General features: G+C 43.6%; 1 protein-coding gene across 1 annotated transcript in view; it reads left to right on the top strand.

Moving 5' to 3' along the window:
- LOC139264505 (probable acyl-CoA dehydrogenase 6) overlaps positions 1–16,160 on the top strand; it is a 167,919-nt gene that overhangs the window by 110,106 nt on the left and 41,653 nt on the right. Inside the window, exon 3 of the mRNA XM_070881078.1 lies at positions 6,598–6,727. Coding sequence (XP_070737179.1) covers positions 6,598–6,727 — 130 coding nt within the window. The remainder of the gene's footprint in view (positions 1–6,597; positions 6,728–16,160) is intronic.

The following is a 16,160-nucleotide window of genomic DNA, read 5'->3' as shown; positions in this document are numbered from 1 at the left end:
CAAAACAAATGAGGTTATTAGAGGAGAAGAGGGTGCTAGGGTCACAAGGTGATTCAAACGCTACACATAGCATATGCACAACAAAAGCACTACCGCTAACAACATCATCACAGACATTACATTTCATGGCCATGACCAAATTCTGCATTACAATGATTTTCATGAGGCCATCATTATTTAGATAACACTTTTATCAATCATCTATGATATATTATTGGTCGGATATGAGTGGCATCTATTAACTTTACATCACGCAATGGTGTATACTTTACTCATGTGACATCACGAGATTCTGCTGCTGCTTGCGTGTCCGACCGGGGGTGGCTCCCCACTAGTGCCAGTACCCGCTCCTCGATGTCTGTCAGCTCGCTGATGACTGATAGCCCCCACCCGTGTGCCGTTGCTTGATGCTATTCTTCGAAAGCTTCTTCTGCAAAAGGTAACAACAGCACGACATGGCATGAGATCATTGCTAGGTACTGTCACAGAGACTGATACAACACATACCCGACAGATGTAATCATGATTCTAATGATAATTATTATTATTTACCTAAAGACGTATACCGTAAACGCAGGCTTTGAGTAAAACATTCCCGGTATAAGTGCAAGACATCACATTTGATTTCAATCACTCATTACACGTACAACTAAAATGATATAAATATATAAGTAAATGTAAATAAATGTAATACTTAGTCTGGCGGATCTGACAAGGTCGTTCCAGCGTTTGCGGTACTGGTTGCCCTCGCGCACCTCTTTGGTCGCTGACGACACCACCTCGGCTATGTTGACCCAAATCTTCTGGTAAATCTTTGGGGTGGGCTTCCCACGCCCACCCCGGGTCAATTGATCCCAGCGTGACTGCACCTCCTGCAGGAGGGAGACATTTGCCTCGTCGGAGAATCTCCAAGCTCGTTTTCGTCCTCCCACTTCTAGTTCATCTCCCACCTCACTGCTCTCGCCAGCATCCTCAACCTCCACATCGTGGTGTGTCGCCTCCTCCATGCCTTCCATTTTAATTATATTTTTTTTGCCAAAGTCTCTGTGCAAACAATGTTATTTGTGCTCTCAATTCTTTTTACTGCTGCTAAATCTCTTTCCTACCTTCCACAACAGCCAAACAACCGCACAACACACCCACACATGCTTTCAGTTCCTCTCTGCTCCTCTCTCTCTCTCCTTCTCTGTGCATGTATTGATGCCCCCTGACCACCTGAAACGCGGGAAACCACCGTTGCCATGGCGTTGCTATGGATGGCAACATTTTACAGCAGAAGGTCAAAAAATTTACCGCTAACGCCCATTTCAGATCGCTCTCAGTAACGCCCATTTTATAAAGAGGAAAGTTGGGGATTTGAAAATGGGCGATAATCCGCCGATCTCAAAACCCATAATAAATGCCAACGCTGGAAATAACACCCATTTTTGGGCGATCTGGACAATAATGGAAAGTCTAGCCCAATATCTTTAGTCAGTAACCCTTCTGCCAGATAAGTTCCTGTATTAGGATGCAAGTTCCCTTCAGTGGTCTGGCTGATAGCTGCATTGATGGACACCCTGAATGATCAGGGTGCAAGTCCCCTAAAGTTTTCAGTTCCGTATCTCTGTTCATCACAAAGACTGCCGACTTGCACCTCTGTAACATCACCTGCCACCTGCCCCTGCCCCTGCCTCAGCCCATCTGCTGCTGAAATCTTCATCCCTGCCTTGGTCGCCTGCAGACCTGTGCTTTCCTGCCTGGTCTCCCATCCTCCATCTTTCATAAACTTCAACTAATCTAAAATGTTGCTGCTTATATCCTAACCTGCACCAGGATCCGCTTACTCCTCACACCTGTGCTCACTGACCTACATTGGCTCCCAATCCCCCAAATGCCTCCAATTTAAAATTCTCGCCCTCATGTTCAAATCCCTTCATGGCCTCACCCCTTCCTATCTCTGTAACCTCATCTAATCTCTGTAACCTCATCTAATCCTACACCCTCTGAGATCTCTGTTTCTTCAGCTCTGGCCCCCTGTGCATTCCCCGCTCGCTTCACCTGGCAATTTTCAGCCATGCCTTCAGCTGCCTATAGAAAGAAAGAAAGAATTTGCATTCATATAGCGCTTTTTACAAACAACCTCAGGACATCCGTGATACATTTTGCTTTTGTATCAGGACACCCCAAACTGCTTTACAGCCAATTAAGTACTTTTGAAGTGTAATCATTGTTGAAATTTAGGAAACACTTCAGCCAATTTGCGCACAGCAATGTTCCAGAAACAGCAATGAAATAAATGGGCAGATTATCTGTTTGAAGTTTTAGTTGAGGAATAAATGGTGGCCAGGGCTCTGGGAGAATTCGTGCTCTTCCTTAAATAGTGCCGTAAAAAATGTTACGTCCACCTGAAACATCTCATCAAAAAGACAGGGTCTCTGCCAGTGCAGTATTCCCTCAGTTCTGCACTGAAGTGCCAACCTAGATTATGTGCTCCAGTCAGTGGAGTGAGCCATGAACCCAGAATAATGGGTCGCTGATTTAGAACTGAGCTGAGGAGAAATTTCTTCTCTCAATGTCATAAATCTTTGGAATTCTCTATCCCAGAGAGCTGTGGAGGCTGGGTCATTGAATATATTTAAGGTGGTGATAGCCAGATTTTTGAGCAATAAGGGAGTGAAGGGTTATGGTGAGCAGGCAGGGAAGTGGAGCTATGCCCAAGATCAGATCAGCCATGATCTTATTAAATGGCAGAGCAGGTTTGAGTGGCCAATGGCCGACTCCTACTCCTATTTCTTATGTTTTATGACTTAGAGGTGAGAGTGCTACCACTGAGCCAAGGTTACTACCTAGAATCCCTGACTCCCATAGCGCTCCTGATCCGAATATAAATTAAGAACATTTCCCAAGGGCATCTAACTTTTTGGAACGTTGCATGGACAGTAGATTCGACCAGGTACTGAATACCTGAAAATAATTTTTTCTTGAGGGATTTGTTTCAGATGTAGCAGAAGAAATTTTCATGAAAAACATTGTTTGACTCATCAACTAGTGACATGAATGTACTGTAAGACAGCCTATGAATCAGTGAGCTACAGTATTAGCATAACTTTAAGATGGCATCACGGAGACATGGCTCCAGGGTGACCAAAGCTGGGAACTTAACATCCAAGGATATTCAATATTTAGGAAGGATAGGCAGAGAGGAAAAGGAGGTGGGGTGGCGTTGCTGGTTAAAGAGGAAATTAATGCAATAGTAAGGAGGGACATTAGCCTGGATGATGTGGAATCGGTATGGGTGGAGCTGCGGAATACCAAAGGGCAGAAAACGCTAGTGGGAGTTGTGTACAGACCAGCAAACAGTAGTAGTGAGGTTGGGGACAGCATCAAACAAGTAATAAGGGATGTGTGCAATAAAGGTACAGCAGTTATCATGGGTGACTTTAATCTACATATTGATTGGGTTAACCAAACTGGTAGCAATACGGTGGAGGAGGATTTCCTGGAGTGTATTAGGGATGGTTTTCTTGACCAATATGTCGAGGAACCAATGAGAGAGCTGGCCATCTAGACTGGGTGATGTGTAATGAGAAGGGACTCGTTCGCAATCTTGTTGTGCGAGGCCCCTTGGGGAAGAGTGACCATACGATGGTAGAATTCTTTATTAAGATGGAGAGTGACACAGTTAAATGAGAAACTAAGGTCCTGAACTTAAGGAAAGGTAACTTCGACGGTATGAGACGTGAATTGGCTAGAATAGACTGGCGAATGATACTTAAAGGGTTGACGGTGGATAAGCAATGGCAAACATTTAAAGATCACATGGATGAACGTCAGCAATTGTACATCCCTGTCTGGAGTAAAAATAAAATTGGGAAGGTGGCTCAACCATGGCTAACAAGGGAAATTAAGGATAGTGTTAAAACCAAGGAAGAGGCATATAAATTGGCTAGAAAAAGTAATAAACCTGAGGACTGGAAGAAATTTAGAATTCAACAGAGGAGGACTAAGGGTTTAATTAAGACGGGGCAAATTGAGTACGAGAGGAAGCTTGCAGGGAACATAAAAACTGACTGCAAAAGCTTCTATAAATATGTGAAGAGAAAAAGATTAGTGAAGACAAACATTGGTCCCTTGCAGTCGGATTCAGGTGAATTTATAATGGGGAACAAAGAAATGGCAGACCAATTGAATAAATACTTCAGTTCTGTCTTCACGAAGGAAGACACAAATAACCTTCTGAATGTACTAGGGGACAGTGGGTCCAGTAAGAAGGAGGAACTGAAGAACATCCTTATTAGGCAGGAAATTGTGTAAGGGAAATTGATGGGATTGAAGGCTGATAAATCCCCGGGGCCTGATAGTCTGCATCCCAGAGTACTTAAGGAAGTGGCCCTAGAAGTAGTGGATCCATTGGTGATCATTTTCCAACAGTCTATCGACTCTGGATCAGTTCCTATGGACTGGAGGGTAGTTAATGTAACACCACTTTTTAAAAAAGAAGGGAGAGAGAAAACGGGTAATTATAGACCAGTTAGCCTGACATCAGTAGTGGGGAAAATGTTGGAATCAATCATTAAGGATGAAATAGCAGTGCATTTGGAAAGAAGTGACAGGATCAGTCCAAGTGAGCATGGATTTATGAAAAGGAAATCATGCTTGACGAATCTTCTGGAATTTTTTGAGGATGTAACTAGCAGTGTGGACAAGGGAGAACCAGTGGATGTGGTGTATTTGTACTTTCAAAATGCTTTTGACAAGGTCCTCCACAAGAGATTGGTGTGCAAAATCAAAGCGCATGGTATTGGGGATAATATACTGACGTGGATAGAGAACTGGTTGGCAGACAGGAAGCAGAGAGTCAGGATAAACGGTCCTTTTCAGAATGACAGGCAGTGACTAGTGGAGTGCCGCAGGGCTCAGTGCTGGGACCCCAGCTCTTTACAATATACATTAATGATTTGGATGAAGGAATTGAGTGTAATATCACGAAGTTTGCAGATGACACTAAACTGGGCGGCGGTGTGAGCTGTGAGGGGGATGCTAAGAGGCTGCAGGGTGACTTGGACAGGTTAGGAGTGGGCAAATGCATGGCAAATGCAGTATAATGTGGATAAATGTGAGGTTGTCCATTTTGGGGGCAAAAACACGAAGGCAGAATATTATTTGAATGGCGACAGATTAGGAAAAGGGGAGGTGCTACGAGACCTGGGTGTCATGGTACATCAGTCATTGAAAGTTGGCATGCAGGTACAGCAGGCGGTGAAGAAGGCAAATGGTATGTTGGCCTTCATAGCTAGGGTATTTGAGTATAGGAGCAGGGAGTTGTACAGGGCCTTAGTGAGGCCTCGCCTGCAATATTGTGTTCAGTTTTGGTCTCCTAACCTGAGGAAAGACGTTCTTGCTATTGAGGGAGTGCAGCGAAGGTTCACCAGACTAATTCCAGAGATAGCCGGACTGTCATATGAGGAGAGACTGGATCAACTGGGCCTTTATTCACTGGAGTTTAGAGGATGAGAGGGGATCTCATAGAAACATAAGAGTCTGACGGGACTGGACAGGTTAGATGCAGGAAGAATGTTTCCGATGTTGGGGAAGAACAGAACCAGGGGACATAGTCTTAGGATAAGGGGAAGGCCATTTAGGACTGAGATGAGGAGAAGCTTCTTCACTCAGAGAGTTGTTAACCTGTGGAATTCCCTGCCGCGGAGAGTTGTTGAAGCCAGTTCACTGGATTTATTCAAGAGGGAGTTAGATATGGTCCTTACGGCTAAGGGGATCAAGGGGTATGGAGAGAAAGCACGAAAGGGGTACTGCGGGAATGATCAGCCATGATCTTATTGAATGGTGGTGCAGGCTCGAAGGGCCGAATGGCCTACTCCTGCACCTATTTTCTATGTTTCTATGGCAAGGAGATATGTTGAAATGGTAAATTAGGCAACTTAAACATCTGTGTGTGAACTGTCAGCCAAAGGAGCATTTATATCAGATAATTTTTCCTGGAATCTGATAATGAACATCCTTCACCATTTGTTCACAGCTTGGAAACACATGCTGTGTCTGGCTTAGTTACTGGTGAGTTGATGCATGTGTTTCGTAGATACTGTTGTCCACATGAGTCTTCTTCTGATTTTGTTCATAAATATTAGGCACTTAGGGGGAGAAATTCGGCAGAGCACTAAATTTTAAGCATTTGAAAAATGATGTTTTCAAACTTTTAAAAAATTAACCGTTTGCATTCCAGGAAGGACACTTCCTTCCTGGAGTGCAAGAGGCAGCAGGGGGGGCGGTACTTGTGCAGCGCTATCACATTGTAAGTCTCCTTCCCTCCCTCAAAGGGAAGGGCCATCACTGCAGGTTCTGCAAGAGAACTTACCTTCTCCCCAATGGTAGCCGCAATCCGGCCTGATCAGACTGATACACTGCAGCAGAGTGCCGAGCTGATCGATTGCTGGCAAAGAAGATATGGAAAAAAATTGAAACAGAGAAGTGAATTTTTTTTTAAACTTACCTTGGCCACCTCGCTTTAAGCATTCCCCCCACCTCCCCCCCCCCCGCCCCCCCCGCCCCCCGGATGAATGGCTAGAAAGACTGTAAAATTTACCTTTCTTTTTCCAGAATATGGCGGTCTTGGTTTGGATTTCAGCTACAATATTGCAGTGGCAGAAGAGCTGGGAAGCATACGATGCGGCGGAATTCCCATGGCAATCGGCGTCCAGACTGATATGGCTACACCAGCTCTGGCAAGGTATGACTACATTTTTCAGGGTGGCATGTATTTTTGGACAGCTGTTCGATAAAGGCAACTTAGGAGTGTTTGTTGTCATGACTTCACAAAGTAACAGTATTGACTGAGATTTGGCCTTCCACTGCTGCTTAAAGATAATTATAAATATTCCATTCAATTAAAATTATTTGTATGCTCATATAATAATCACGTGAAAATCATTACTTATACAATAAACAGGTTGCCAGTAAACGGTTTGGGCTGGATTTTCCTGATCCTGGACCCATGGGGTGCAGACCCTCTACCCGTTACCCCGACACTGGCACGGTTTCCTGAATCAGGATCATTATGTATCCATCGTAGTCTCTCAGCAGAATTCCCATTAGCTATTGGGCCAGATTATCTTTTCTTGCTCCTCTTCTTGTACGTTCATATGTTAGAGGAAGTTGAGGATGGAAGCACTACAATATAATACCTCCCTATCAATTCGAGTTTTCTGTAAGCTCCATTTACATTTTGCTGTTGAATTAGTTGAAAATGCCGTAACTTTATTGAGGCATTAGAACGCAAGGTACTTGCCCGCAGGTAGTGAGGGAAAGTTGTCAGACAAGCCACCCCAGTCCCCAATCCACTTGTATACTTTCTGGCAATTAGTTCTAGAGTAACTTAAGAAACACCTTGGTTTCATGTTTACCTGCTCACATGGCAGGCAAGTTTTGCAGGAAACCTGAGGAACAGGAAAATAGCTTTTTTTAAGAAGTAATGAAAATAGCAGTAAGTTGAATGTTTTGGTGTGATCATTTTCTTTCTAGTCACATAAACAAGAAATTGACTAGGATGCAATTAAAAGTACTCTTACTGTAAGGTAGAGATAGAAAGAAAACCGTGAATCTTGGAAATCCAAAGTAAAAGCAAAAGGCAGGAAAACACAACAGGTCAAAAGGCATCTGAAAAAGAAAGGCAGGCAGGGTTAATGTTTAATTATGTTTTTACTATCTCAATTCCAGAGTGTATTCATCACATAAATATTGCTGTTTTCACTAATACACTCCTGTTTTCTATTTTCATCAAGTTTTCCATCCATTTAAAGGAAGCCACCTTTTGTGAAAAAATAAATCTTAATTGTAAAATAGGGATTCAGTTAAATTAGCTATTTCAAGGAAAATGTCTTTTTTTAAAAGGGTGGCTTTTTTATTTGCAAAGACGAATGAACTCCAAACTTCTCAATTAGTTTACAGTGGTACAGTATATCCAACCAGTGAGCAAGTGAGTGATTAGAAGACAGATGTATCGAGCTGCTCACATTACTGCCATCAACTGTTGCCAATGAATTTTAAAACATGACGTCTTTGGTTCAATGGTTAAATCATTTTGTCATGTAGTGCAGGTCTATACTCCAGTAAAGGTTAGCACACATTTATTCACAATACAGAATAATGCAAGTATTTCAACTTTGTTTCTGAGCTTCAGACTTCATTTTCAGTTTATATTTTTCAATTTTGCAGTTGTTAACAAAGGCCAGCTGCTTAAATTTCTGGATTCAAAATCTGAACTTTCCTGCAGACATCAACAACTCCTAATTCCACTCATTTGGTTTTAAGGGCATGTGGCCTGAGTACTCAATTGTCATGGTAACCTAGGCCATAAAGCTTGCAAAAAACACTTATTGCTAAAATGAATTAAATCAAATGATACCTCTTCCTTTTCGTCAAGTCTTCCAAATAAAATTAATAATGTATTTGATCAATAGGATGCGATTAATTTTCATAAGCACTCTAGAAGAATGTGCATTCTTTAGTCATCAAAGTGTATTATTGCCACGAGTGTTGAAGAACAGTAACAACATTAAGATCTTTGACAGTAATACTTTTAGCACCATAGATGAGTCAGATTCAGAGTACTGATGGACTTCATGATATGTTTAGCAAAACATATTATCTGCTGCTTGTTGGTCTTTTTTTCTTCTTTCCCTTCTTTCAGTGTTGCAGGATATCTTGACCATTCTTTGGCTTATCTGCATGCAACATGCCTCTTAAGCTTTCATCTTCACTTCTAGTCACTACCCCGTCCTCCGTGAATGTACCTGATAATTTGTTCATGGCATGTGCTATTTAGTATAAAGTTATTCCTCACTTTTGTTATATTTTTGTTTCCCTATCCTGCAACATTTGATTTTGTATTCATGATTTAAGTCTAAAATAAACAGTAACAAAAAAATAAACATAATGACCTGGAATTTGCGGTTGGCGGCAAAGCAAAGACGACGCCGCTGGCCCCGAAGAAATCTGGCCACAGATCTCACAAGGCCGTAACGTTTGCTTGACAGTCAATACGCTGTTAAAACCTATAGCGTGACGTCATCAAGGTTCAGGTCGGTGATTGGAGCATGGGCAGATACAGCAGGAGGGCGAGGTCGGGGCAAAGGAGCAGCGAGTGACTGTAGAGGGACATGATCGGGGCCCAGGGGCAGCACGGGCCAGCCCACACTGCGATATGTGTGCACACTAAGTCCGTGCAGAAGAGCTGGTCTCCAGTCGTCTTGGTTAATACTTGCCACTGGACCAAAACCTAGCTCTGTCAAACCCGTGTGGTGGCTGGGGTGCAGCGGCCACCACACGTTAAAAAAAATCCACTCTTGAGGATGTAGTTCGGGTCCTTCATTGAAACACCTGTGAACGCATCCTTTTTTAGCGCAGAAGCAAGTCATCCTCGTTTCGAGGGACCGCCTATGATGATGATGATGATATCTAATCCAGCAAGGCTTAACATTTAATGGGGTATTTAACAGCTATATTACCACGAAAAAGCCCAAGTTTCGTCAGTTTCACTGATTACACTGATTGCCGGGGATGTGGGGGGCGGGGGTCCACAGCGCAGCCAGTATCGGAGCAGTGAATGACTGACCGCAACTTCAGGATTTCCGCGTTTAGATGCACATGCGCTAAATCCTGAAGTTGCAGTCAGTTTCAGAGAGGTAATAACGGTGAACACTGTTAGTTCGCTGTTATTACCCACTGTAAATTGCGGGCAATGATTAAGTTATCTTAATTAAAGTTCACACATTTGTAAGGGCATGTGTTAATATATATACATTCAAAACAAACTTCATAGCAGTACAGTTTACCCAGGTAGGTTATTAAACAGTGAAGTGGGCCAAATTGTTAGCGTAGAATGACATGAACATTTTTTGCAAATTCCATTAACAAATTAAATTGGCAAGGATAGTCTGGAGGACGAGTTCATGGGGCTGAATTTTCGCCACCATTCTGCACTGTTTTTTTGGCCTATGCTGTTTTTTTGGAGCAGACTAAAATCTGCAAGTTTTGCCAAAGTTTCTGCGGCATCCTAAACTAATTACGGACGATTTTTTTTAGTTCACGATTTTTTGACGTTACTGGAGGTGCTGGCTGCGCCATTTCTGGCCATTTAAGCAAGTTTGGCCAAATAGAATTTTTTCAAAAACGGCGCAGTGCACCATTCTGAAAAACCTTATCTGCACTTAAGAAAATCGGCGCAAAGAAGATGCCATTGTTTTAACGGAGCTGAAGACACGGCATCAGGAGCAGGGGGTCTTTCGGTCTGGGATTAGGAGCGGCACGGACACCTGGGGTGGGGGTCCTTTCTGCCCGGGATGGCAGCGGCACCGGCACCTGGAGCGGGGAGGCTTTTGGCCCTGGATAGTACCGGCACCTGGAGCGGGGGGCCTTTCGGCCCGGGATAGCAGCAGCACCGGCACCTGAGGTAGGAGACCATTCAGCCCAGGATAGCAGCGGCACAAAAAAGCGGTAACCTAATGTGCGATTGCGTGTGGAATTACTTTTATTTTATTAGGCCTGTTTCATCTACAATTAAAGAAAGAAATATTGCAGAATATGATAGTTCGTCACTACAATCTTCCATAAACAGAAGTGAAGAGATCTTGGCAATGGTAATATGTACCTGTATCTGTCTTGCTGCATCTTGTATGTTTCACTTTGCAGCCTCAGCCCTTCAGTGTGTCCCTCGTTACCCTGGTAACCTGTTTTTCGGCGCAGATCTTAAAGCTCCAGCCACACAGCTTAAGGACAATCTGCGCCGCTTCAAAATGAAAGGTTATGCCGGCTAAATATAGAACATGTTTTTTTGACGCAGTCGGCCACTAAAAAATTGGACATACCTCTACAACTGCGCGAAAAATCGACCATGTGGAAAATTGGCCCCATGGAATGCATCAAGACAGTTTCCTAGAACAGTACGTCATGGAACCAATCAGGAAACAGGCTATTTTAGATCTTGTTTTGTGTAATAATAAAAATAATAACTTTTATTTATATAGCATCTTTAACGTAGTAAAATGTCCCAAGGCGCTTCACAACAGTCTTACAACACGTTAGATATTGACCACAGAGTGAAAGAGAGAAAAGGCGGAGTGGCAGCGTGGGGAGGCCTACATAAGGCCCAACAGGCGTAGGGAGTCAACGGGACGTTGGAGAGACGGAGCAGCAACGTGGGGAGGCCTACACAAGACCCAACAGGCGTCGGGAACTAGCGGGATGTCGGAGAGGCGGAGCGGCAGCGTGGGGAGGCCTACACAAGATCCAACAGGCGTCGGGAACTAGCGGAATGTCAGAGAGGCGGAGTGGCAGCGTGGGGAGGCCTACATAAGGCTAGCCAGCTGCAGCAGGGAGGCAAAAAAGAAGTAGAAGGAAATAGAAGGGTGACGTTACAGCCAAGGGGGTAAGTGATTGGCTGGTGATTGGTGAGTAGTTTTTCTTTTTCTTTTCTTTATCAGTAAGTAACCTTTTAGCATTGTTGTTGCCAAATTAAGTTAATCTAAGGGTTAAGTCATGGCAGGAGAGCTCGGGCACGTGGTATGCTCCTTCTGTGCTATGTACGAAGTCAGGAACGCTTCCAGTGTCCCTGACGACTACATGTGTGGGAAGTGCATCCGCCTGCAGCATCTAACAGACTGCGTTGCGGCACTGAAGCTGCGGAGGGGTTTACTCTGGAGCATCCGCGATGCTGAGGATGTCGTGAATAGCACGTTTAGTGAGTTGGTCTTACCGCAGGTAAAGGTTACACAGACAGATAGGGAATGGGTAACCAACAGGAAGAGCAGTGGAAGGAAGGTAGTGCAGGGGTCCCCTGCGGTCATCCCCCTGCAAACCAGATACACCGCTTTGGGTACTATTGAGGGGGATGACTCATCAGGGGAGAGCAGCAGCAGCCAAGTTCATGGTACCGTGGTTGGCTCTGCTGCACAGGAGGAAAAAGAGTGGAAGAGTATAGTGGTAGGGGATTCTATTGTAAGGGGAATAGATAGGCGTTTCTGCAGCCGCAACCGAGACTCCAGGATGGTATGTTGCCTCCCTGGTGCAAGGGTCAAGGATGTCTTGGAGCGGGTGCAGGACATTTTGAAGAGGGAGAGTGAACAGCCAGTTGCCGTGGTGCATATAGGTACCAACGATATAGGAAAAAAACGGGATGAGGTCCCACAAGACGAATTTAGGGAGCTAGGAGCTAAATTTAAAAAGTAGGACCTCAAAAGTAGTAATCTCAGGATTGCTACCAGTGCCACGTGCTAGTCAGAGTAGGAATCGCAAGATAGCTCAGATGAATACAAGGCTTGAGGAGTGGTGCAGAAGGGAGGGATTCAAATTCCTGGGACATTGGAACCGGTTCTGGGGGAGGTGGGACCAGTACAAACCGAACGGTCTGCACCTGGGCAGGACCGGAACCAATGTCCTAAGGGGAGTGTTTGCTAGTGCTGTCGGGGAGGGGTTAAACTAATATAGCAGGGGGATGGGAATCTATGCAGGGAGACAGAGGGAAATAGAATGGGGGCAGAAGCAAAAGATAGAAAGAAGAAAAGTGAAAGTGGAGGGCAGAGAAACCCAAGGCAAAAAGCAAAAAGGGCCACATTAGAACAAAATTTTAAAGGGGCAAAGAATGTTAATAAGACAAGCCTGAAGGCTCTGTGCCTCAATGCGAGGAGTATTCGGAATAAGGTGGACGAATTAACTGCGCAGACAGCAGTTAATGGATATGATGTAATTGGCATCACGGAGACATGGCTCCAGGGTGATCAAGGCTGGGAACTCAATATCCAGGGGTATTCAACATTTAGGAAGGATAGACAGAAAGGAAAAGGAGGTGGGGTGGCGTTGCTGGTTAAAGAGGAAATTAATGCAATAGTAAGGAAGGACATTAGCTTGGATGATGTGAAATCGGTATGGGTGGAGCTACGGAATACCAAAGGACAGAAAACACTAGTGGGAGTTCTGTACAGACCACCAAATAATAGTAGTGAGGTTGGGGACAGCATCAAACAAGAAATGAGGGTGCGTGCAATAAAGGTACAGCAGTTATCATGGGCGACTTTAATCTACATATTGATTGGGCTAACCAAACTGGTAGCAATGCGGTGGAGGAGGATTTCCTGGAGTGTATAAGGGATGGTTTTCTAGACCAATATGTCGAGCAACCAACTGTAGAGGGCTGGCCATCCTAAACTGGGAGATGCATAATGAGAAAGGACGAATTGACAATCTTGTTGTGCGAGGCCCCTTGGGGAAGAGTGACCATAATATGGTAGAATTCCTTATTACGATGGAGAGTGACACAGTTAATTCAGAGACTAGGGTCCTGAACTTAAGGAAAGGTAACTTCAATGGTATGAGACGTGAATTGGCTAGAATAGACTGGTGAGTGATGCTTAAAGGGTTGATGGTGGATAGGCAATGGGAAACATTTAAAGATCACATGGATGAACTTCAACAATTGTACATCCCTGTCTGGAGTAAAAATAAAACGGGGAAAGTGGCTCAACCGTGGCTAACAAGAGAAATTAAGGATAGTGTTAAATCCAAGGAAGAGGCATATAAATTGTCCAGAAAAAGCAGCAAACCTGAGGACTGGGAGAATTTTGTAATTCAGCAGAGGAGGACAAAGGGTTTAATTAGGAGGGGGAAAATAGAGTATGAGAGGAAGCTTTCTGGGAACATAAAAAATGACTGCAAAAACTTCTCTAGATATGTGAAGAGAAAAAGATTAGTGAAAACAAACGTAGGTCCCTTTCAGTCAGATTCAGATGAATTTATAATGGGGAACAAAGAAATGGCGGACCAGTTAAACAAGTACTTTGGTTCTGTCTTCACAAAAGAAGACACAAATAACCTTCCGGAAATACTAGGGTATAGTGAGAAGGAGGAACTGAAGGAAATCCTTATTAGTTGGGAAATTGTGTTAGGGAAATTGATGGGATTGAAGGCCGATAAATCCTCGGGGCCTGATAGTCTGCATCCCAGAGAACTTAAGGAGGTAGCCCTAGAAATAGTGGATGCATTGGTTATCATTTTCCAACAGTCTATCGACTCTGGATCGGTTCCTATGGACTGGAGGGTAGCTAATGTAACACCACTTTTTAAGAAAGGAGGGAGAGAGAAAACGGGTAATTATAGACCAGTTAGCCTGACATCAGTCATGGGGAAAATGTTGGAATGAATTATTAAAGATGAAATAGCAGCACATTTGGAAAGCAGTGACTGGATCGGTCCAAGATTTATGAAAGGGAAATCCTGCTTGACAAATCTTCTAGAAATTTTTGAGGATGTAACTAGTAGAGTGGACAAGGGAGAACCAGTGGATGTGGTGTATTTGAACTTTCAAAAGGCTTTTGACAAGGTCCCACACAAGAGATTAGTGTGCAAAATTAAAACACATGGTATTGGGGGTAATGTACTGACGTGGATAGAGAACTGGTTGGCAGACAGGAAGCAGAGAGTCGGGATAAACAGATCCTTTTCAGAATGGAAGGTAGTGACTAGTGGGGTACCGCAGGGCTCAGTGCTGGGACCCCAGCTATTTACAATATACATTAATGATTTGGATGAGGGAATTGAGTGTAATATCTCCAAGTTTGCAGATGACACTAAACTGGGTAGCAGTGTGAGCTGTGAGGAGGACGCTAAAAGGCTGCAGGGTGACTTGGACAGGTTAGGTGAGTGGGCAAACGCGTGGCAGATGCAGTATAATGTGGATAAATGTGAGGTTATCCACTTTGGGGGCAAAAACACGAAGGTAGAATATTATCTGAATGGCGGCAGATTAGGAAAAGGGGAGGTGCAGCAAGACCTGGGTGTCATGGTACATCAGTCATTGAAAGTTGGCATGCAGGTACAGCAGACGGTGAAGAAGGCAAATGATGTATTGGCCTTCATAGCTAGGGGATTTGAGTATAGGAGCAGGGAGGTCTTACTGCAGTTATACAGGTGAGACCTCACCTGGAATATTGTGTTCAGTTTTGGTCTCCTAATCTGAGGGAGGACGTCCTTGCTATTGAGGGAATGCAGCGAAGGTTCACCAGACTGATTCTCGGGATGACAGGACTGACATATGAGGAGAGACTGGATCGACTGGGCCTGTATTCACTGGAGTTTAGAAGGATGAGAGGGGATCTCATCGAAACATATAAAATTCTGACGGGACTGGACAGGTTAGATGCAGGAAGAATGTTCCCGATGTTGGGGAAGTCCAGAACCAGGGGACATAGTCTAAGGATAAGGGGTAAGCCATTTAGGACTGAGATGAGGAGAAACTTCTTCACTCAGAGAGTTGTTAACCTGAGGAATTCCCTACCGCAGAGAGTTGTTGAGGCCAGTTCATTGGATATATTCAAGAGGGAGTAAGATATGGCCCTTATGGCTAAAGGGATCAAGGGGCATGGAGAGAAAGCAGGAAAGGGTACTGAGGTGAATGATCAGCCATGATCTTATTGAATGGTGGTGCAGGCTCGAAGGGTCGAGTGGCCTACTCCTGCACCTATTTTCTATGTTTCTATGTAAAAAAGGTCAAAGGCATGGGTCTGAAGCAGCAGCCAAAATGTGCACGCAGATAGACACAGGCAAAAATAATTTTAAAAAGAAATTCAAATTACATTGTAAATAGCACAATAAGGATTATACAATAGTAAAAGCAGTATAATGAAGATTAATTATAATTAAACAAAATTTAAAAATATATGCAATAATTATAAATGAAGTTAAAATTAGAAAATTAGCAATTGAAGCAAACGAAATGGATTTTTAGCTTTCTTTAAAATTCATTCCGTGTCCATTGATTCAATTAATATGGAAGAACCAATCACCGTCAGCCATTCTTGTCGCATAATAATTTCATTGCTTTTTATTTCTCTTTATGTCCCCTTAACACCTATTATGGCACCAGGTTCGCACTGCATTCGATTATGGGGCAGCTTTTTTCAAAACTTCCTCCAGTGTAATCAGACAGGGTTAATTAGTAACCTTATAGTAAATGATCCTCTGGGGAAGAGTTACCATAATATAATAGAATTTCACATTGTGTTTGAAAGTGACATTCTTAAGTCTGACACTAGAATCTTAAACTTAAACAAAGCCAATTACGTAGGTATGAGGAGCGAGTTGGCGAAGATAGATTGGGAATTAGATTCAAATGA

Source organism: Pristiophorus japonicus, chromosome 5 (genome assembly GCF_044704955.1).
Source record: "Pristiophorus japonicus isolate sPriJap1 chromosome 5, sPriJap1.hap1, whole genome shotgun sequence".
In the NCBI taxonomy this organism is placed as follows: domain Eukaryota; kingdom Metazoa; phylum Chordata; class Chondrichthyes; family Pristiophoridae; genus Pristiophorus; species Pristiophorus japonicus.
The sequence above is the reverse complement of the archived record's forward strand: the minus strand, read 5'-3'. Positions and strand labels throughout refer to the sequence as shown.